General features: G+C 43.5%; 1 protein-coding gene across 1 annotated transcript; it reads left to right on the top strand.

Annotated features, from left to right (window-relative positions):
- Window positions 1-5,084: 5,084 nt before the first annotated feature.
- On the top strand, window positions 5,085-13,618 carry LOC141469912 (cell surface glycoprotein CD200 receptor 1-B-like). Its single transcript, XM_074155727.1, has 6 exons — window positions 5,085-5,166; window positions 5,963-6,271; window positions 7,696-7,944; window positions 9,942-10,037; window positions 11,464-11,510; window positions 12,867-13,618. Exons 1-6 carry the CDS (start codon window positions 5,100-5,102, stop codon window positions 12,981-12,983), a joined length of 885 nt encoding a protein of 294 aa, XP_074011828.1. The 5' UTR covers window positions 5,085-5,099; the 3' UTR covers window positions 12,984-13,618.
- The last annotated feature ends 6,313 nt before the right edge of the window (window positions 13,619-19,931 follow it).

The raw sequence follows: 19,931 nt of genomic DNA on the forward strand, positions 1-19,931 counted from the left end.
CAGAGTTTCCCACGCTCAAAAGGACAGCTAGAAGTGGAGGCTGACCTGGGGATGTTGAAAATACGACATAACCAGCATCTCTCACTTCAGACAAGGTGTTGGCTGCCTGCAGGCTTCTGAGTAGGTTGGTGTGTAGTTGGCAAGTATTCACTGTAAAGGTTCCTGGCCTCCTGAGATGACAGCCAGCCCTGTGTAGGGTGCAAGGGCTCACACCTGCAGAAATCATGCCTCCCCCTGAGAGCTGAGTGACAGAGGAGCGTGGCTTTCAGGAAAGGCTTTGGTGGTGAGACGGAAACGTCAAATGCCTTGTAGTGGATGGTGCTGCTGCATGAAGGGTCTGACCGTTGAAAATGGGGGTTTGGATTGTAAGTGATGTAGCCTTGCTTTGAATAGTCAGCCTTTACTGTTACCTTATCCTTGTACAAGAAGTGGGATTGCTGCCAGAGCTGTGTGCAACTCTTCTTGCTGTCCCTTCCAGCTTTCCCCTGCCCAAAGACATCAGGTGTTATAGAGAACAGACTTTTGAGGCAGGGTCTTCTCTACGCTTTAAAATGTGCTTCTGCTGCACAGAGAGCCATATTTTGCTGAGTTAAGCGTGGCAGTGCCTATGTGACATATTGGTTATGTTTTAAAAAGTTGTGATAATGACTGATGCACTGATTGATACTGGGTTCTTTATCATCTGCACATTTTCCTCCTTCAGATTGTGTTAACATATATTTTCATTATGTTGGACTTCTACTGATTTGATTTTAAGTTGGTGCTTTGCATAGCTCAAGGCTTGTAGCTTTTTTTTTGATGTGTAGTAGCAGACAACTTAAGGTTGTGGTTTGTTCTTCATGTTATAAAGCAGTTTGTTTCCCTAGTTTTAACTGCGTCACATGCTCTTTAGGGGAGTGTACAACCAAGTGGTTTGTTTTCACTGAGCTCTTTCGGAGAGGGAAGAGGCTATGTCTGTCTTTGAGACAAATCAGCTGCCTGTTAAGATCTCAGGAGCATCAATGAAAAGAAATTAATGAACTGTTCAGCTGAGAACAGGGACTATTTGAGATAGACAGTCCTAAACTGAGGTAGGTCTTACTTCTTTGCAACTATATCCGGGCTTCTCATGAGGACAGAGGAGCTCCAGGTACATCTCTGCAGTTCCCTGGTGTGCTGGAGCTGCCCCATAAGCAGCCACCAGGACCAGCTTCCATGTTGGACTGGCTGCGTGCGCTGACATCTCTCTTCTCATCCACAGGACAGCGAGTATCAGAAGACCAGAGCACCCTGGCACTCCTGCTGTTCATCTCCCATGTTCCTGTGGCCAGAGGGCTCTTCTCCAGGCTGACAACGGGGTAACTTTTCTCCAGCCCCAGCATTCATTGGGATGAATCCGAGCGTGAGCGGTGCTGTTCCCCAGCTGGAAGGCTGAGGCTAATGGAAGAGCGATGCACATATTGCATGGTGTTTTGCCAGCCACTGCCGTCAAGGCTGAGTAAAAATTTTAATTTCTTTTAATGTAGTTATTGAGGCATTTTAATTCCGTCAAAGGAAATAACACAAGACAATCTACAAATACTCATTTGCTACTTTTAAGTGAATTTGCTTCAGCTGTGCTTGGTTTCTCCTTTTTGGGTTTCACTTTGAGACTTACTTCTCGCTTACAGGCACAAGTATGCAAGGATTGTGAACCTTAAAAATTGCAGTCTAAATTCTGCATTTCATACATGAATATTTAAACAGAGTAATATAATCTGTTCTTTCTGTAAGGCCCCGTTTTTAATCATTAATGCCTGTTCTTTTGAGCAAATAAACCTCATATATGAGACTTGCATGCATTTTAAAAAAAGATACATCTCTGGGACAAGTTCCAATATGACAGTATTCTGGTTGTGAATATTTATAGATCCATCAAAATTGGTGAATACTGAATTTTCTGATAAACATCGTGGAGGGTTTTTTTTTACTTTTCTTTTGAAAGAAACTGAAAAATTATTTGGAAATTGGGTCAAATTCAGTACATAATTCTGGTCAAAAAGTATCTTTTTTATTTTTTGGTTAAAAATATTTTTCAAACTTTTTGATTGAAAGCAACTTTTCCATGCATAATTTATCCGAATTGCAAAAAAAACCCAAACCACCCAAACCTTTTGACAGTATTGAATAATATGAAACAAAACAAACTATTTCACTTGTGGCAAAGATTTTAAGCGAACAAAAATTATACTTGGGAGTTTTTTGATGTAAGAGTTCTGTTGCCTGTTCCATGTTAGTAGCAGAATACTGATCAATGTGGCGGCACTGGCATTATTTCCAGGTTGCAATGAAAGTTTTTCATCCAGATGCATCAGTGTTTTGTTAGAACTGTGGAGAAAACCATCAGGCTGTTGTCCAAATTTGCATACGTATCACATTGTGTTTAAGAAAATACTATTATTACCCCTTGCACTCGGCTCACGAATGTGGCAGCATTTGTTCTTTCTGTGCCACAAGTGTGGCAACGTTCTGTTTTGTCTTCTGTGCACCAGGTGTCCTCACTTGGTATATTTTACATTGAAAATGAAATTTTTAATGCTGCATAATTGAAGCCTGTTGTGGTTTCCGCTGAATTTACCAAAACCAGACTGACAGATGGCCCTTCCCTCCCCCTCCCCCCCCAAAAGAGAAGAGATGAAGAGAAAGAGATAAGGAGATTCAGAAGTTTAGAATGAACTAAACTACTTTAATGAAGAATTAATATTAAAATAAAAATAAAGAAGAAAATAATGAAATAGATACAATATATACAAAACCGTATTAAGCTCCCAGGATGACAGTCCCGTCACCGGCAGGCACTGGGGAAGTCCCAGACTGGACTCAGCGACAGATGGGAACTGGATTCCAGCTCTGGAGTCAGGAACACACGGATCGGGATCAAAGGCAGATGAACAGACAGAGTCCTCTCTGGACGTCGGCCATCGCAGGAAGGGGCTTGACCCTTTGATCCCTCAGCTTTTATACTGAGCATGGGGCGGATGGGATGGAATAGCCCAGTTGGTCAGGTTTGGGTCACCTGTCCTGTCCACTCCTCCCCAACGATGTGACCCCTCTATGTTTTTTCCGTTTCCGACCCTCTCAGGGGGCAAATAACGAAATTGGCTGACCTTGGTTGTTATAGCAATAAGTATAAGCAAGGGCCTCTCTGCCTACCATTCCTTGGCATGGAGCACAAACAATGGTCTTATCATTCTGAGAACGAGCAGTTTTCTCCACAATATGCCGTTAATTTCAGAGAGTTAGAGGAGGCCTAGCTAGGATGTAAAGTTACAGAACAGAAAATTGGTTCCGTTTTACTTCAAACCGGGACATTCCACCCTTTATTCCATAACATTTGATTACAACTACTTACATTAGATTACAACTACTATCATCTATAACCGGGACAAAGCCTGTTACTTTTACAGTAATAGACGCCAGATGAGGATTTAGGTTTCTGTGTGCCCAGTGAACCCTGGCTGCCTTTCCTCCACCTCTCAGCACATACTGAGACGCGTGCTTAAATACGGGTGTGAACAGTGCGTGATGTAAATAGCCCAGAAGGAAAGTCCTGTTGCAACACATACGACATTTCTGAATCAAGACATTTGCTCAAAAACGTTTGCTTGTCTGGTGAGGACTGGGTTTTTGACTTGGGAATGAAAACAACATATCAGTATTTCCCATGGGATGGAAACACAATTTTCCAGTTGTCTCTAGCTGAGGGTGACTGATTCAGAAAGTAAAAGATTAAAGAGATACGAATGATGGTATAAAGGAGAGAATGACAAAAGGTTTACCATGAAGACGCTTTGAGGGAATGCAGAGGCGAGTGATGAAAAACAAGATAGCTTTATGGGCAGGCTACAGGGACCCTCAAGACAAAAGTGTGGTCACTGATTTCTGACAGTAACATCAGAAAACTGCAGTCAGGATATAGTTACTGTAGAGTTGTGGAAACAGGCGTACGCTCCGAGACCTCGGCTCTATCCCCCGGCTGGTTGGGGGCACAGCAGTACAATGGTGGTGAACCTTTCTGCTGTGGCAGAAGCAGAATGAGTACCTACTGCAGTAGGGTGCTCGTCGTTCAGGCCTGAGCAGAAGAGGTTGGGAGTCTGACTGTGGGAATACAAAGGAATATTGTTCAGTACAGTGTAGTGCAAGTTTGCCAGGCCAAATTAGGGTCATTTATGTATGATATCTGACTATAGGAAAGTCTCGGTGATGTTCTTAGCCAAATCCATGTTCAAGCAACAGCTGAATGCATTTACATCAAAATTCTCCGCTGATAACCATATATACTTTGATTGGAAAGCTTTTGGATAGCATGGAGTTCTGTGGTTTTGTGTGAACCAGAAAACAGCGTGTTGGAACAGCAGCACTGTCTCAGTCTTACCAATCAACCGCTGCCCTTTTGCCAAAATGGAGCTAGCCATTTATAAAATATGGTTTGTTAAAAAGTATATATAGTTGTAGAATAGCACAAGTTCCTGGGTGCCTTTTTAGTTCACTGTATCTATGAAAGCAGGAAACAAACTCAGGTTTTTGATCTCTGGCAGCAGGGCGGTTGCCCTTTTTGTTCTACTACAGAAGTGGAGTTACCCTTCAAGAAGTTAAAAGCACACAAGGGTTAGGAGTCGTTGTCAAATAGTTGATGAAGTCTAGATCCTGAATTTTCCTAGGCATGCATTTACCTTGATTTTTCAGAAAGAATTGTAACGTGTGCATATTTGCTCTTGCAAACGTTTTTTTTTTGCATATTCTGCAAGTAAGTCTATGAAGTGGCAATAAGAGGTCTGTAGCTATCTTTGTGCTTCCTAGCTGGACATGAAGAATGAGCAACTAGAGTTGCCTGTAAAATGGTATCAGAGATTCTGGATTTTTAAAACTTGTTTGTAAACAGTAGTGGGTGCTTTTTTATTTTCAAAACCCTTTTTGCTTTACTGTCTTCAGTACAAGAATGATACTTGTTTAAAACTTCTACTTTCAAAGGAAAAAGAGGTTTTAGAGGTTTGTTCTCTTTAAATGAATTTGCACAACAATTTGTAACATGCCATTTTCTTTGCCTTCGCTTTCTGCAGTGCTGGTTCCTTTTGCTAAAAATGGCTCAGACACGGGCAGTTCTGGCTGCATTCCTTTTCTTGCTAATCAATCTGGTTGAAGGGCCAGGTAAGTGAGAAAGATCTAAAACTACACGCAGCGCTCTTTGGTACTCTGTTTTTCAAACTGATTGGTACATTGAAACTTCACAGTTGTCCAGGGGAAGTTTTCCTTGTTGTTTAATGTGAATGAGAAGCTGGCAAAATAATCGCGTGCCTTGCAGAGTGGCACAGGATGATGGATCTGATAGGAATCCAGCACAGATCATCTGAAGACCTGTCTCCTGTTCAACTGGGGCAATATAAGGAGCTATGATTTCTGGTAGAAAAGGGATCTATGTATGTGCCTTAGTAAATATGCCTTGTGAACTACTGCACCAAGTGGTCTTGGGTTTTAACCTTGTTACAGGTGTATGTTCCACTGCTATCCCCAGTTTTACTTGCTCTTTTAACCAACGTGCTTAATTCAATAACACAATAATTTTTCAAAGAAGTAGTTTCCTTTCCCTTAAGGGTGAACCTTGCCCTCTCCGTCAGTTTTTCAAAGCCCATATTAAAGTGATAGAAATCTGTTGCCTAAAAAAAGATGGAGGACTTGCAGCTCATCAGCATGCATCACGTACCTGCACAGTGTCCACAGCAGAAAGGCACAACCTCCACTGCCTTTCCAGATTTCAAAGAGTGACAGCAGGAAGCTGGACCTGGAAATTGAATACTACTTATATGTGTCTGCTCAGGGCAACGTGTCCCCAAGACTGTCAGTACAGTAGGAAGTAGAAAGTTTTAAGTGTGATGAAGCCAAGAGTTTTCTATGCTTTGACGATGGCTGTAGCATCATTTTTAATGTCTTTTTTCCTCTTATGTAGCTTACAACATGGTGAATGTGGAGGCTGGTCATGAGGCTGTGCTGAGTTGCCCCGACGTCCCCAAGATGCCTTTGCTAATGGTGACATGGAAGACGAAATGCAGCGCTTGCTGCTTGTTGGCCTATAGAAGTGATAGCAATGAGACAAGGAAGCTAAATTGCAGTGAGAGGATGATGTGGAAATATTCACCTGACAGTAACCCTGCTCTTCGTATTTACCCTGTGAACGTTGGTGATGAGGGAAATTACAGCTGTGAAATTGTCAACGGTGCAGGGAATTTTCTTCTTTTCTCTTCTCTGACTGTGATAGGTAAGACATGCCTTGTGGTTTTGTTTGGGGTTTTTTTTTTGTTCGGGTTTTTTTTTTTTTTTTTCCTGTGCGTGGGGAGATCAAAACAATTTGATTTGGTGGTAAAAGACCAAATTCATTTTGGATGCATACTGAAATTAAAAATAGAGGTAAGCTGATTTAGTCTGGCTATTTGAAGAGGGGAAAAAAGGCATGAGGAGTTACACAATAGGACTTGGCTCTTCTATGGAGAAATAATCTGGGGTTTTGTGTTTGTTTTTTTAACAACTTCTGATTCACAGACAGGGTTTTAAATGCACAAATCCAGCAGTCTGCATAGTTTCTGAGAGAGTTCTTTGGGTGTAACATGGGGTTTGAACGTTGTGTGAATGTTCACGCAATCAGGAGTATAAACTCTTGGTTAAGTTAATGAAAGCAGAAGATACCATAAATATTGCTGCTATAAGTAGAGCAATAGGATGCTGAACCAAAATTCCTAATGAGATCAATGTGTGTTTTTTCTGGGTAAGAGCTGAATAGGAAGGAAGGAAAACTTGACACTATCATGACACTATCTGGAAATATTTCACTCTTCCAGAAATACTGAGAGCTGTTTATAAGACTGCATCACTAAAATAAAAATGAAATTAGTCTATTTTCAACATAGGCAGGAATAAAAGAATGTTAGGAAATATAATGAACACATCAAATCATCTTTTTCAGGTAGTCAGGTAAACTATCTCTAGGTTTCCATAAATTAAAAAAAAACAACAACATAGGAGAAGATTTTGTGTTCTGGCCGTATTAGTTAAGCCTTCTGAATATAACTAAAAATTACAGGAAATGAATTTTGGAACTCTATAGTTGCTATTATGAATTTTTTGTCACTTGATTTTTTTATTCTTCCTTGCAGGGTCTTGCCTTTCTGATAATGGCTTAGGTACTATCCTAGCCTTTGGCTGTTTTGTCAAATGCAGAATATGAGTTGTTGGACTTTAGGCAGAACAGTTTTGTCTAATTCCTTCCTTATTTCCCTATTGTCAAATCCTTTATTCTACCTACCCAATCTCCTAAATATTTTAGCGGGAGCTTCAGCAAGCTGTGTTTTCTTCAGTAGGTGCATGCTCTATTTATAAGTCTTCATTTAATCCACCCCTCTCTGTCATCTCATCTTCTCCTGTTACTACTATAGTCACCTTTTGGAAAACATGAGGATGCAGTTCTTTTAGATGCAGGTAGCTCGTTTTGGAGATATTCACCTTGGACTTTTTGATGTATTTTTTTTCCATAAAGATTGTTGGTGCTAATACTCCAGATAATTTTAAAATCTCTTGAATTGGTCATGCAAACTAAAAAGTAGCACCTATTTTTCAGTTTCTTAGTTGGTGATTTTTATACTGGACTAGAAATAATGGTTGTGGCTTTTTTTTTTTCTTCTTCTGTAGTCCCTCCTACAGTGACTCTGACCTGTGACAAGACCAGGGTGGCTGCCTGTCAGGCGTCTGCTGGAAAGCCAGCTGCTGACATCTCCTGGATCCCTGCAAATAATCACAGCACTGAGGAAGAAGTCCACCACCCCAATGGGACAGTGACCAGAGTGAGCTACATAAGCTGGGTCGACAGCACGCTTCCCACTGTCACCTGCCTGGTTACCCACCCAGCTACAAACCAGACTCTGTCCTTAGACCTATCATGTAAATAACATTGTTCTGTAATTGCTCTTCATCATGCTCTTGGGCTTCTTTGAGCTGTTCTATGCAGCTGTTCCCACTGAATGCCAGGGCTCTGCAGATTGCTCAGTGGGGTTATAAGCCGAAGTCCTAGTGCGTGTTGATAGAGAAATTAATATTTTTGAGTTAGTCAGTTGAAAACAAATGTTTTGTGGCATTGTATGGAGAAGCTTTCAGTGCATGCTTCTTTCTATTCGAGTTCTGTTTTACAAGAGTTCCTCATTTCTGCTTTTGGTGGGTTGGCCTTGGCTGGCCACCAAGTGCCCACTAAGTGGCTCTACCGTTCGCTCTCTTCATCAAGACAAGGGAAGAAAAATATGAGAAAAAGCTCATGGGTCAAGAAAAGGACAGGGAGGTTACTCGCCAGTTACTGTCATGGGCAAAACAGACTCAACTTGGGGAAATTAATTTAATTTATTGCCAATCACATCAGAGTAGGATAGTGAGAAATAGGAACGAATGTAAAAGCATCTTCCCCTCACCCCTCCCTTCTTCCCAGGATCAGCTTCACTCTCAGCTTCTCTACCTCCTTCCCCTGAGTGGTGCAAGGGGATGGGAGTTGCTGTCAGTTCATGACACTGTCTCTGCTGCTCCTTCCTCCTCACACACTTCCCCTGCTACAGCATGGGGTCCCACCCACAGGAAATAGTCCTTCATGAACTTCTTCAATGTGGGTCATTCCCACAGGCTACAGTTCTTCATGAACTGCTCCAGCATGGGTCCCTTCCACAGGGTGCAGTCCATCAGGAACAGACTGCTCCAGTGTGGGTCCCCCACGGGGTCACAGGTCCTTGCCAGCAGCCTGCTGCAGCACTGGGGCTCTCCACTAGGTCACAGCTTCCTTCAGGGCACATCCACTGGCTGTAGCGTGGACCTCCATGGGCTGAAGGTGGATATCTGCTCCACTGTGGTCCTCCACAGGTTGCAGGGGTACAGCCTGCTTCTTCATGGTCTTCACCACAGGCTGCAGGGGAATCTCTGCACGCTGGTGCTTGCTGCACTGCCTCCTCCTCCTTCTTCACTGACCTTGGTGTATGCAGAGTTGTTTCTCTCTCATGTTATCACTCCTCTCTCCCAGCTGCTGTTGCACAGCAGTTTTTACCCTTTCTTAAATATGTTATCACAGAGGTGCTATCAGCACTGCTGACTGACTCAGCTTTGGCCAGCAGCAGATCTGTCTTGGAGCTGGCTGACATTGGCTCCGTTGGACATGGGGGTAGCTTCTGGCATCTTCTCACAGAAGCAACCCCTGCAGCCCCCCCCCCCCCAAAACCTTGCCACGCAAACCCAAGACACTACTTCAGTGAACTTTTTCATCACTGATGACAGAAAAGTTGTTTTCAGCAGCTGTTGTGATACAGCTCTGATTTTTGATGTGAAGCTTTGAACCCCTGAAGCTGAATTTTGTCCAGCTTCCCACAGTGGTGATGGTCTGGAGAAAAATTCCTTGGAGAATGTCTGTCTGTGACTTTCAAGTGATCTTTCCCAGGGCCAAAGGTAGTAAAAGGTAATATTCAGCTTCTCATCTGGCTGTGCTGGACCTGTTGGAAGTCTATTCCAGTAGGACTTGCAAGAACAGCTGAATGAGTGCTCATATCACCAAAATATCTCAGTAGAGCCACAAAGGGCAGAAGTCAGAGTAGACCAGTCATTAATAACAGCATTTTGAAGGGATGGCTGGTCAGTTCTGTTGTTACAGGGCTAATATCATTTGAAGAAAAGGAGGCTGTGCAGGCAGAAGAGTTGAAAATGAAAGTGTGTTTATACACACAAATGACTGGGTGTGTGAGGTGGCTTCCTATTGCTCATTGGCATCCAGACATGTCATCTGTGTCTCTCCGCTCATTTTAGCTATAGGGGTGGAGGATTAGCTTTCTCCTCTGGTTAAGGTAGGTAGTAACATCATGTTGGTGGATACTGGTGTCTAGCTATGTAACTAGCTTTCTTTTCTTATCTCTCAGGTACTTCCCCCAGGCTTCCCTATCTCCTGATAGGAGGATGTGCAAGTGTTGCTGCTGTTAGTGGTGTGACTTTATGCTTGATTTTCAGGTGCAGAGGTAAGTCATTTGATGACCCTGAAATATATTACAACTCCATTGCTGACTATGTGCAGGTACAAGGACATGTACTTTATTGCTGAATGTGGGGTGGGAGGCAAAGATTGAGGAAAATGTCCATATATGATGCATTGTCCTTTTGGAAAAGTCCTAATAAAATAAGGGGTGGAACTTTAAAACAAGTCCGGAGTTCTGTAAGAGCCACAGTTGTTATGATATTAATGCATTATATATGTGGCAGAGAGTCATCCAGGATGAAAATGATTCTTTCTGAGAGTAGGGTAGGTTTTGAGTTTTTAGAATTATTTTGGTTGTTCTGCATTTACCAACATAAAATTCTATACATAAGAATGACAGTTCACAAACTAGTCTGTTGGCTAGACAGAAACAACTTCTGTCAGGAATCAGAAGTTGTCCCTTGAGCAAGTGTAAGAATAGGCCAAATGTACATACTTCCCTCTGCTACACTAGCAGTTTCTCAAGCTGTATAGATTTCATTGACACTCAGCCAGGCTCATACTGACTAATTTGATACTGAGAACTCAGATGATGGTTTGCTACTCTTGGAGTAGAGTAAGATGGCTGTGATGGGGTATGAAGGGAGTAGAAGCCCAAGTGGAGGTTTAAAATGGTAGGAAGAGAGAATAGCAGGCTGAAGGCAAGAGTGCTTTTAGGACAGCAGGAGATGAAGCACTGGGAGAAGGCAATGCAGAGGTGGCTGAACTGTAAACGGAGGGAACTTGCAGAGAATCAGAGTGCCCGATTTACTGTCCTCCATTGCCTTAGTGCTGCTCTAGCTTTACTGCTTGTCTTGGGTTTATTCTTTGTGCTCAATGTCTTTCAGATTATTCCCCATGCATTGGGCATATTATAATGCAGATATATTTCATGAACCAGGTCTGAACGAATGGGGTGACAGAGGGTTGGCAAGAGGGGACAATGAGGGGAGGTGTGCACTCTAGAAGAGCAGAGAAGGTAGGTTGAGGAAAAGAAAAGATAGGAAAAGAAAACAGAAGGGCAGTTGTCCTCCACGGTGGCAGCACTGACCAGTGCTTGCAGCACTTTGATGGGAGCCTGTCCCTGTCACAGAGCGACGAGGGTCTTTGGGGCAGGTGAGGAGAGGAGATATTGTGCTCAGACGGCTTCCTTGGCCCAGTGTGTCCTTGCAGAACTGAGGAAAAATGCACCTAACTGAGCCAATTCAGTCATGTCTCCCAGGTTGACCAAAAGTTTCAATGAAGGGAAAAATATAACAACAGTGTGTTCAAGAGCAGGTCATAAAAAATAGGAACTTAACCTATGAGTGTAATTGTATTTTGAATAAAGTCTTTCAACAGCTGAGGGCAGCTAAAAGAGAATTCTAGACGTAACAACTGGGCACCTTGTCCCATCAACCCATTTTAATTTCCTGACATCTTACTTTCAGCTTTCAGGTTACGTAAATTAACACGTGGGTCAGCAGTACCATTTGCAGTAAGTGGGCTTTTTTTTTTGGTGTGTGCATGCTTTGTGATTTTTTTGTGTATTCTTCACTAAAACATGCAATTTCATTGCAATGTGTCTGCTCTGACAAAACTCCCATTTATCTCTGTGTATACTGGCTGGGGGGGGGGGGAATGAGAAACAGTGTATCTGGGGGAGTGTCTGTTGTTTGGATGGCCCTATCTTCATGTATATTCAGAGTATCTAAGTAACTGTTTAAGCGCTAGCTTGAGAGAGGTGTAGTGCATTTCCTGCCTAAGAATACTATAAATTACATTTACAATGCCAGTGGTTAGGCTGAATTTTAAATCTCCCAAAAGCTAATGACTTTACATTTCTGCTTCACAGAGTAATCTGATCTTATGCTTAAGAATGTGTATTGCCCTTGATGGCAGAAACCTGCCTGATCAAAGATCGGATAAAAACAGACACACATTTTACAATGAGGGAGAAGCGTGCGCTTCCGTATGCTGTATTAGAGACAAACACAGCTATGAAACTTGTATTTTTGAAGTTGCAGTTCAAACACTCAGAAGCTAGGAAACAGCAGTGATAAATTTGCCACTGCAACTTTTACTTCCTCTCTAATTCCAGTGTGTTGTGATACATATTTAACAGCACGATAATATGCTGCTTTTTCCTCAGGGCTTCTGCGACATTTAATGCACCTTGAAAGAGCAATTATTTAATGTTTTGTTTTCTGCTCACAGCTAAATTAATGGCCGTGTGCCTTGTTTGTTGCAAACTAGTCAAACAGTGCTCTGAAGTTAGAGTGATTAATTTACTGATATGATCTTCTATGGCATTCGGGACAATTTGACTGACGGGAGCGGGAGTTGTAGAGATCAAAGTCGAAAGCTTCCAGTAATTTTAGGTACCTAAATTGGATTGCCTGTGGCCTGCCTGTTTTTTTCCGAGAAGTTAGCAGTGTTCATTATCATCTATTTTGCTGAAAATACCAACATTTCAAAATTTGTTTTCAATCACATTAAGAAAAAAAGATTCAAAGGCTGTCCTGTTTAGGCTTTGTGAGAGCAGTTGTTGCATCTAGTGGGAGGTGTCCCTGCCCATGGCAGGGGGGTTGGAACTCCATGATCTTTAAGGTCCCTTCCAACTCTAACGATTCTATGATTCTATTCTATCTCTGTCAGTTCAGGTTTCACCTTCTGTGCCCTACCCTGTTGCTTGCAGAGCTTAGAGAAATAACTTCACACTTCTTTTGCAAAAGTAATGTTACCTACTAGGTTTCTTTTGATCTTTTTTTTTCTGTGTGGAATCTATAGGTATGGTGATTCCACAGAATTCTACAATGTAATATAATGGTACATGTTTTTGTTTATATTGCAGACTAAGAACTTCAGGTCCATACCATCACGTAATAAAACAGAAGCGGCCAACCCTCCTGTCTTATCAGAGAGTATCTATCAGAATTACAATCCAAGAATGATATATATGAACTACTAACAGCGTAGGCACAATCAGTCTAATACCAGCTCAGCTACTAATGACACTCATTTACTTGAACTTGTACTTCAACTAAAAAATCTCAGACCTTGCCAGGCCAACGGAACACTCAAAACTACCCCGCAAAAGCCTTTGCTTTTCCTGACTGAAGACAGTGGGAGAGAGCAACCCGTTTTAGTAAATTATTTCTCTCTTTCTCTAAAGATCAGCTCTTGAAACATTTGAAATTTTTAAAGAAAAGAGTTGGGGAAATACTTATGTGAATTTTGTTTGAAAATGGACTCTGGAGTATGTGCTGTCTTCTCTCAAATCAATAACTGACATATTTCTTTGCCACAGTAACAGACTGATGGGGAACATGGAGCACTTCTTTCCATTTTCACAACTGCATTCTCTTTGCAATTTTGTGGTAGAAACCAGGAAGTGACACAGGGGACCCCAAAACGTAGAAGGTCAAAGAAACACGTCCAGCAGAAATGCAGAAACAGAAGAGGTTTTTCTTTCTGGATATATTACATGTGGCAGATGACAATCTTGTATTTGTCATCTTTGTTTATTTTTTATTTTTTTAATGTATTTAGTTTTCAATTAAACTTTCTGTTTGTATTGATAATAGAATAAGACACTTTTACAATTGAAATTGCACTTGATATGGAAATGAGAAATAGCAATGGGCAATTTTCTAAGATTCGTTTTAAAGTAAATGTGCAAATATTTACCTAAATGATTTCTGGGGCTATTGGGTAAATGTTTATTGACTAGTTTCTCAGAAGCTGAGATCACAGCATGGTTTTACTGAGAACAGAAGTGTTAAATTATGAAAAATGCAGGTGGTGTGTTTGTTTAAAACAAACAAAAAAAACCCTAACCAAATCATTTATTTCTTCTCATGCTTATGCCCGCAAACCGAACCTCCCCCCCCAATTGGTTGTTAATTTCAGTTTTCATTCATTAGATTTGTCAAACCTTCCAAACACTAATGCAGCAGTAAGTATACTTCAATGTGTGTTTTGAATGGCCTTTGCCTGCTCGTTGCTGGAGGAAGTAATCTCTGCTCCTGCAGTGTTCTTAGTCACGAGGGTCTCCCAGTGCCTTCTAATTGCACTGGTAAGTAGACATGGGTGGTGGGCATCTACTGACACCGCTCCAGCCTTTCATTTTAGCCACGAAAGCATGAAGAGTAACTCTCTGCCTTAATGAGAAGTGCCTGACAGAAGACACTCCATTCACGCCTGCCGGGTAACTGAGAAGAGCTTTCTTGTGGTGTTAAATGCCAATGATGGGTCACTCCCTCAGAGCTGTGTACGGCTCCTTCTTGTCATCTGTGGGGAAGGAGATGCACCATTCCACGTATACAGCCTCTGGGAGAAATAAGTGACAGATAGCTCGGAATTAGTGAACCCGGGTTTTCAGTGATGCTGGCTAGGAAAAGTGTTTTGTAGCTCTAGTGAAATCCACAACAGTGCCTTAGTCTCGGGAAGTGGTTTTCCAGTTCCGCTGGCGGTGCATGGTGGGCATGATCCAGCATCCTTTTTTGTTCTTCCTGTCAGCAGAGGCCCTTCACAGTCACAGTGCTGTCAAGGAGTCAGTTGTGACTCGAAGCCTCTGAAACGGGAAAAATCTCTTGTTTCTTAGGTAACTGCCCAGTTGTGTCTAAACCTGGGCTCCCAGGCTGGTGTTGCTCAGTGTGACAAGTGTCCATAAATCGTTCCTGTGGACAACTGCAGCAATTTGGGTCTGTCCTATTCAGAAGCTGGACCATTGCAGCCAGACCAAAGGATGACGTGGCTGTCAAAATGAAGGGCTGTGGTGCAGTCTGGTTTTGGCAGTCATGGTGTACCTGTGTTGTGATTGTGATTCAAGATTCATAGGAAAGCGAGGAGGGTGTGCAGCAAGCTCGCTACCCTGAACTTCAGAAGAGCAGACTTTGGTCTTCTGAGAGATCTGATTGGCAGGGTAGTGTGGGAGAAAGAACTGGAGGGGAGAGGGGCCCAAGAAAGCTGGTTGGCATTCAAGGATCGCCTCCTCCAAGCTCAGGAGAGGTGCATCCCAAAAAAGATGACAGGCAAAATAGCCAGCAGGCTTGTGTGGATGAACAAGGAGATGCTGGACAAGCTCAAGACCAAAAGGGAGGCCTATAGAGGGTGGAAGCAGGGACGGGTAGAATGGGCAGAATATAAAGAAACTGTCCGAGTGGCCAGGAACCAGATCAGGCAAGCGAAAGCCCAGGCAGAACTAAATCTAGCCAGGGACATCAAAAAACAATAAGAAAAACTTCTATAGATATGCCAGGGACAAAGGCAAGACTAGGGAAGTTGTGGGCCCTCTCCGGAAGGAAACGGGAGACCTGTACACCCAGGATATGGATAAGGCTGAGCTACTGAACAACTTTTTTGCCTCAGTCTTCACCGGCAAGGGCTCCAACCACACTGCCCAAGTCACGGAAGGCAAAAACAAGGGCTCTGCGAATGAAGAACTGCCCACAGTACGAGAAGATCAGGTTCGAGACCTATTAAGGAACCTGAAGGTGCATAAGTCCATGGGACCTGATGAAATCCACCCACGGGTCCTGAGGGAGCTGGCGGATGAAGTTGTTAAGCCACTTTCCATCATATTTGAGAAATCATGGCAATCTGGTGAAGTTCCCGCTGACTGGGAAAAGGGAAACATAACCCCAATATTCAAAAAAGGAAAAAAGGAAGACCCAGGGAACTATAGGCCAGTCAGCCTCACCTCTGTGCCTGGCAAGATCATGGAGCAGATCGTCCTGGAATCTCTGCTAAGGCACGTGGAAAATAAAGAGGTGATTGGAGACAGCCAGCATGGCTTCACCAAGGGCAAATTGTGCCTGACAAATTTGGTGGCCTTTTACAATACTGCCGCAGGCTTGGTGGACAAGGGCAGAGCAACAGACGTCATCTACCTGGACTTATGCAAAGCGTTTGACACTGTCCCGCATGACATCCTGGTCTCAAAATTGGAAAGTGATGGGTTCAATGGATGGACCACTCGGTGGATAAGGAACTGGCTGGATGGCCGCACTCAGAGGGTTATGGTCAATGGTTCAATGTCCAATTGGCGGCCGGTGACAAGTGGAGTTCCTCAGGGGTCGGTACTGGGACCAGTGCTGTTCAACATCTTTGTTGGAGACATGGACAGTGGGATAGAGTGCACCCTCAGCAAGTCTGCTGACGACACCAAGCTCGGTGGCGTGGTCGACACGCTGGAGGGAAGGGATGCCATCCAGAGGGACCTGGACAGGCTTGAGAGGTGGGCTTGTGCATACCTCATGAAGTTCAACCAGGCCGAGTACAGGGTCCTGCACCTGGGACGTGGCAATCCCAGGCACAAATACAGGTTGGGCGGAGAATGGCTGGAGAGCAGCCCTGAGGAGAAGGACCTGGGGGTGTTGGTGGATGAGAAGCTCAACATGAGCCAGCAATGTGCGCTGGCAGCCCAGAAAGCCAACCGCATCCTGGGCTGCATCAAGAGAAGTGTGGCCAGCAGGTCACGGGAGGTGATTCTACCCCTCTACTCTGTGCTCGTGAGACCCCACCTGGAATACTGTGTCCAGCTTTGGAGTCCTCAACACAGGAAGGACATGGACGTGTTGGAACGGGTCCAGCGAAGGGCCATGAAGATGATCAGAGGGATGGAGCACCTCCCCTATGAGGACAGGCTGAGAGAGCTGGGGTTGTTCAGCCTGGAGAAGAGAAGGCTCTGGGGAGACCTCATAGCAGCCTTCCAATATCTGAAGGGAGCCTACAGGAGAGCCGGAGAGGGACTCTTTGTCAGAAGTATAGTGACAGGACAAGGGGTAATGGTTTTAAATTGGAAGAGGGGAGATTTAGATTAGATATTAGGAGGAAATTCTTTACTGTGAGGGTGGTGAGGCACTGGAACAGGTTGCCCAGGGAAGTTGTGGATGCCCGATCCCTGGAAGTGTTTAAGGCCAGGCTTTGAGGAACCTGGTCTAGTGGAGGTGTCCCTGCCCATGGCAGGGGGGTTGGAACTAGATGATCTTTAAGGTCCCTTCCAAGTCTAACCATTCTATGATTCTATGATTTTTAGGGTGAAAAGCAGTAACTTTCCATAATTCCTTTGCAACAAGGGAAACGTTGAAGAGTAAGATCAAATGCAGACAGACAGGGAGATGATAATGTGGGGGGTAAAAACCCTCTGGAGAAACATCACTGTGATAAATAGCTCAGGCTGAAAAGCGTGGCTTCTGTGCTCATGATTTTATTTTCCTCTTTAATTTCTGTTTGGTGGAATTGGTCCAGTCACCTGCAATGTGTCAGCATTTCCTAGAAATTCTGAGGAGACTTTGTTTGATGTGCTGAAACAAGGGGCTCTGGCAAAGAGATAGGTCCCTTTGTGCTGCAGGTACTCACCGAAACGGGCTCTCCTGGCAGTTTCACAGCTCTTATCAGCCACATTGACTATGGTTTGCCTGATTTCTTACTTCAGGAGGAAGTCTTGCTGCAACCTCTCAGAAAATTAGCTGAAAGCATTGTAGCCTAGTCGGGCTTTGATCATCACCTGTTTACTGCCAACAAAAAGCTTGAGTTATCAGCCCACAGCTCCGGCAAGCCCACATGTTGCAGGCACTCAGCTGCCTAATTTTCTATCTTCCTTCTGCAATAAAATTGGCCCTTATGCTTGTCAAGCTCGTTGTGTATGATTAATAAAACTTATTAGGCCAAAGAGAATAATGTGGCTGGTGGGAGTGATTGTAGGAAAGGCTGGGATATGAATAAACTTCTAGGCGGAACATCATAATTGAACAAGCTCAGTTAATTTTCTGCTCATCTTTTTTATTTGTTATAACACTGGCACAAGTGGTAGGTAGTTTCAGATACAGAGTTTGCTTCTTTTTTAGCTATCTGCAATTCACTGGAACTTTTGACCACAAGAGTATGTATTACATCCAAGCTGCCAACAGGTGGCAACTGTTGTAGTGGTCCTGTCAGCTCTGCTTAATAGCATCGTCATTTCAAAGGAGGAAGATGAGATTAGCCAAGCAGTGGGCCTGTGCCCGTGCTGAGAAAGGAAGCTGGTGCTTGGGATAAGACATAGAGATCTGCGAGCTGAATAATTTTGTATGGAAGAAGAGAGAGGAAATTGGGAGAGACTGGAGAAGGAGGTTGACAGAAGAGAACAATAAGACTAAGAGAGTGAGCACGATGTTGGGTCGTTGCAGCTTACTACTTAACAGTGTGATTAATTACTTTTTCCATTCACATTGCCTATCACTGGGTGCCTTAACTGCTGATCGTGACTAGTGAAGGACAGGCTTTTGTCTTACAGGAAACCCTCTGCACTTCTATTTCAGGGTGGCAAAATAGACGTGGGCTTTGATAGTTCCTTCTCTGCCTGTCATCACCAGAGTGGTGTGCCTTGTACTTCTTGGTCTTATGAGCTGCACCCCAAAGGGCTAAAAGCCATGAGACATACACCTTAGGGGAGCGAGAAGAAGGAGGGAAAGGCCTGGCACTGCTTCAGTGGCTCACCAGGGGTTTATCTCCTCCTCTGTCAGAAAGGCTTGAGCTGGGCTTGCAGCCAGGTCCACCTCTGCCAACTCCTGCCCTCCCAGAAGCAGGGAGCAGCGTGCAGCAGTGCCCGGCTGCTGGGCCAGTGCAGCAGGGTGCGTGCGGGAGCCCTCCCCACGCTGCCCAAGAGCTGCCCGCAGGGGCTGGTAGCTGCCACCTCCTGCCCAAGATGTGTTCTCCTGGGCTGCCTGCTGAGAAACTGCCCGTTTCCCGCCTGCATTTAATTTTGCACTTGATCTGTGGAGTGTTTTGAGAATGAGAAGAAAATCACTTAAATTCCATCATGCTGATTTTGTAATGGGAATAGGCATCTTGGTGTAATCCACAGAATAACCCAAATTGTGTATTTTGTCTCTTGTAGGAATTCAGCCTGGAAAATAACCAACTTGAGGATGTTTTTATGAGTATATTTACCATGCTTTTTTCCTTAATTGCAAGAACACTTTTGGTGATCTTATACTGATTTTATTTGCACCGAACGCAAATTTAAACAAGGCAAATGTTTTAGATTGCAAACCTCCACATGTTCTTCTGTGGCCTTGTCATAATGGCTAGGAAAATGCTGACTGTTGATTGAATAATCATTGTGAGAGAGCTACTGAAAGGCGACGGATGCCGGAGTGAGCTATTTGTACACTCTGACAAAAAAAAAAAAAAAATAAAAAAGGCATCTGGGAGTGTGACCTCCTGCTCCGGGGGCTGTTGCGACAGTTCTGCCTTGCCACCGCTGTTTCAGACTATTTAGTCAAATGTACAGTTGATTGCATGTCACTTGTGCTTTTTAGCACTAGATGTGATTATAGATGAGAATGCTCCTCTTTATTGTGTGGACTTTCAACTCATAATGTTTATAGGACGCTCTTGGCAATAGTCATGATGTCTGCTTTTTGATTAATCTACGAGCGATTTATCTTCTGGTAATAGCGGGTGTTGCAATGCTGCTGTTCTTTAGTCTCCTTTTGGTCACTGAATATGGAGCAAAAAAAAATTAACAAAAAGTTATGTTTAGAATCCCATAAACTGGAATGTAACTTCAGATTAGGAGCAAGATTTGTTTAAAATCCCAATTTTCAACACCAGGATTGAAATGAAGAAGATAAATAATTTTCCTGTAGACTTTGGCAATGGGGCAAATGTCCTAAGGGTATTTGCCAGTTCAGTGAAAAACTTGGTTTCCTAAGTTGTTATTTCCTTCAGCTATATTTTTTACTCTAGCCTTCTTGGCATCATTTGTCATAGTTTTTCTTCTCTTCTTGGTTCTACTGTAATAACTTGTCGTGGTTTCAGCTGAATTTACCAAAACCAGACCAACAGATGGCCCGCCCCCCCCCCTTCTCCCCCCCAAAAGAGGAGAGAGGAGGAGAAAGAGATAAGGAGATTCAGAAGTTTAGAATGA

The sequence above is a fragment of the Numenius arquata genome, chromosome 1 (genome assembly GCF_964106895.1).
Source record: "Numenius arquata chromosome 1, bNumArq3.hap1.1, whole genome shotgun sequence".
Lineage (NCBI taxonomy): Eukaryota > Metazoa > Chordata > Aves > Charadriiformes > Scolopacidae > Numenius > Numenius arquata.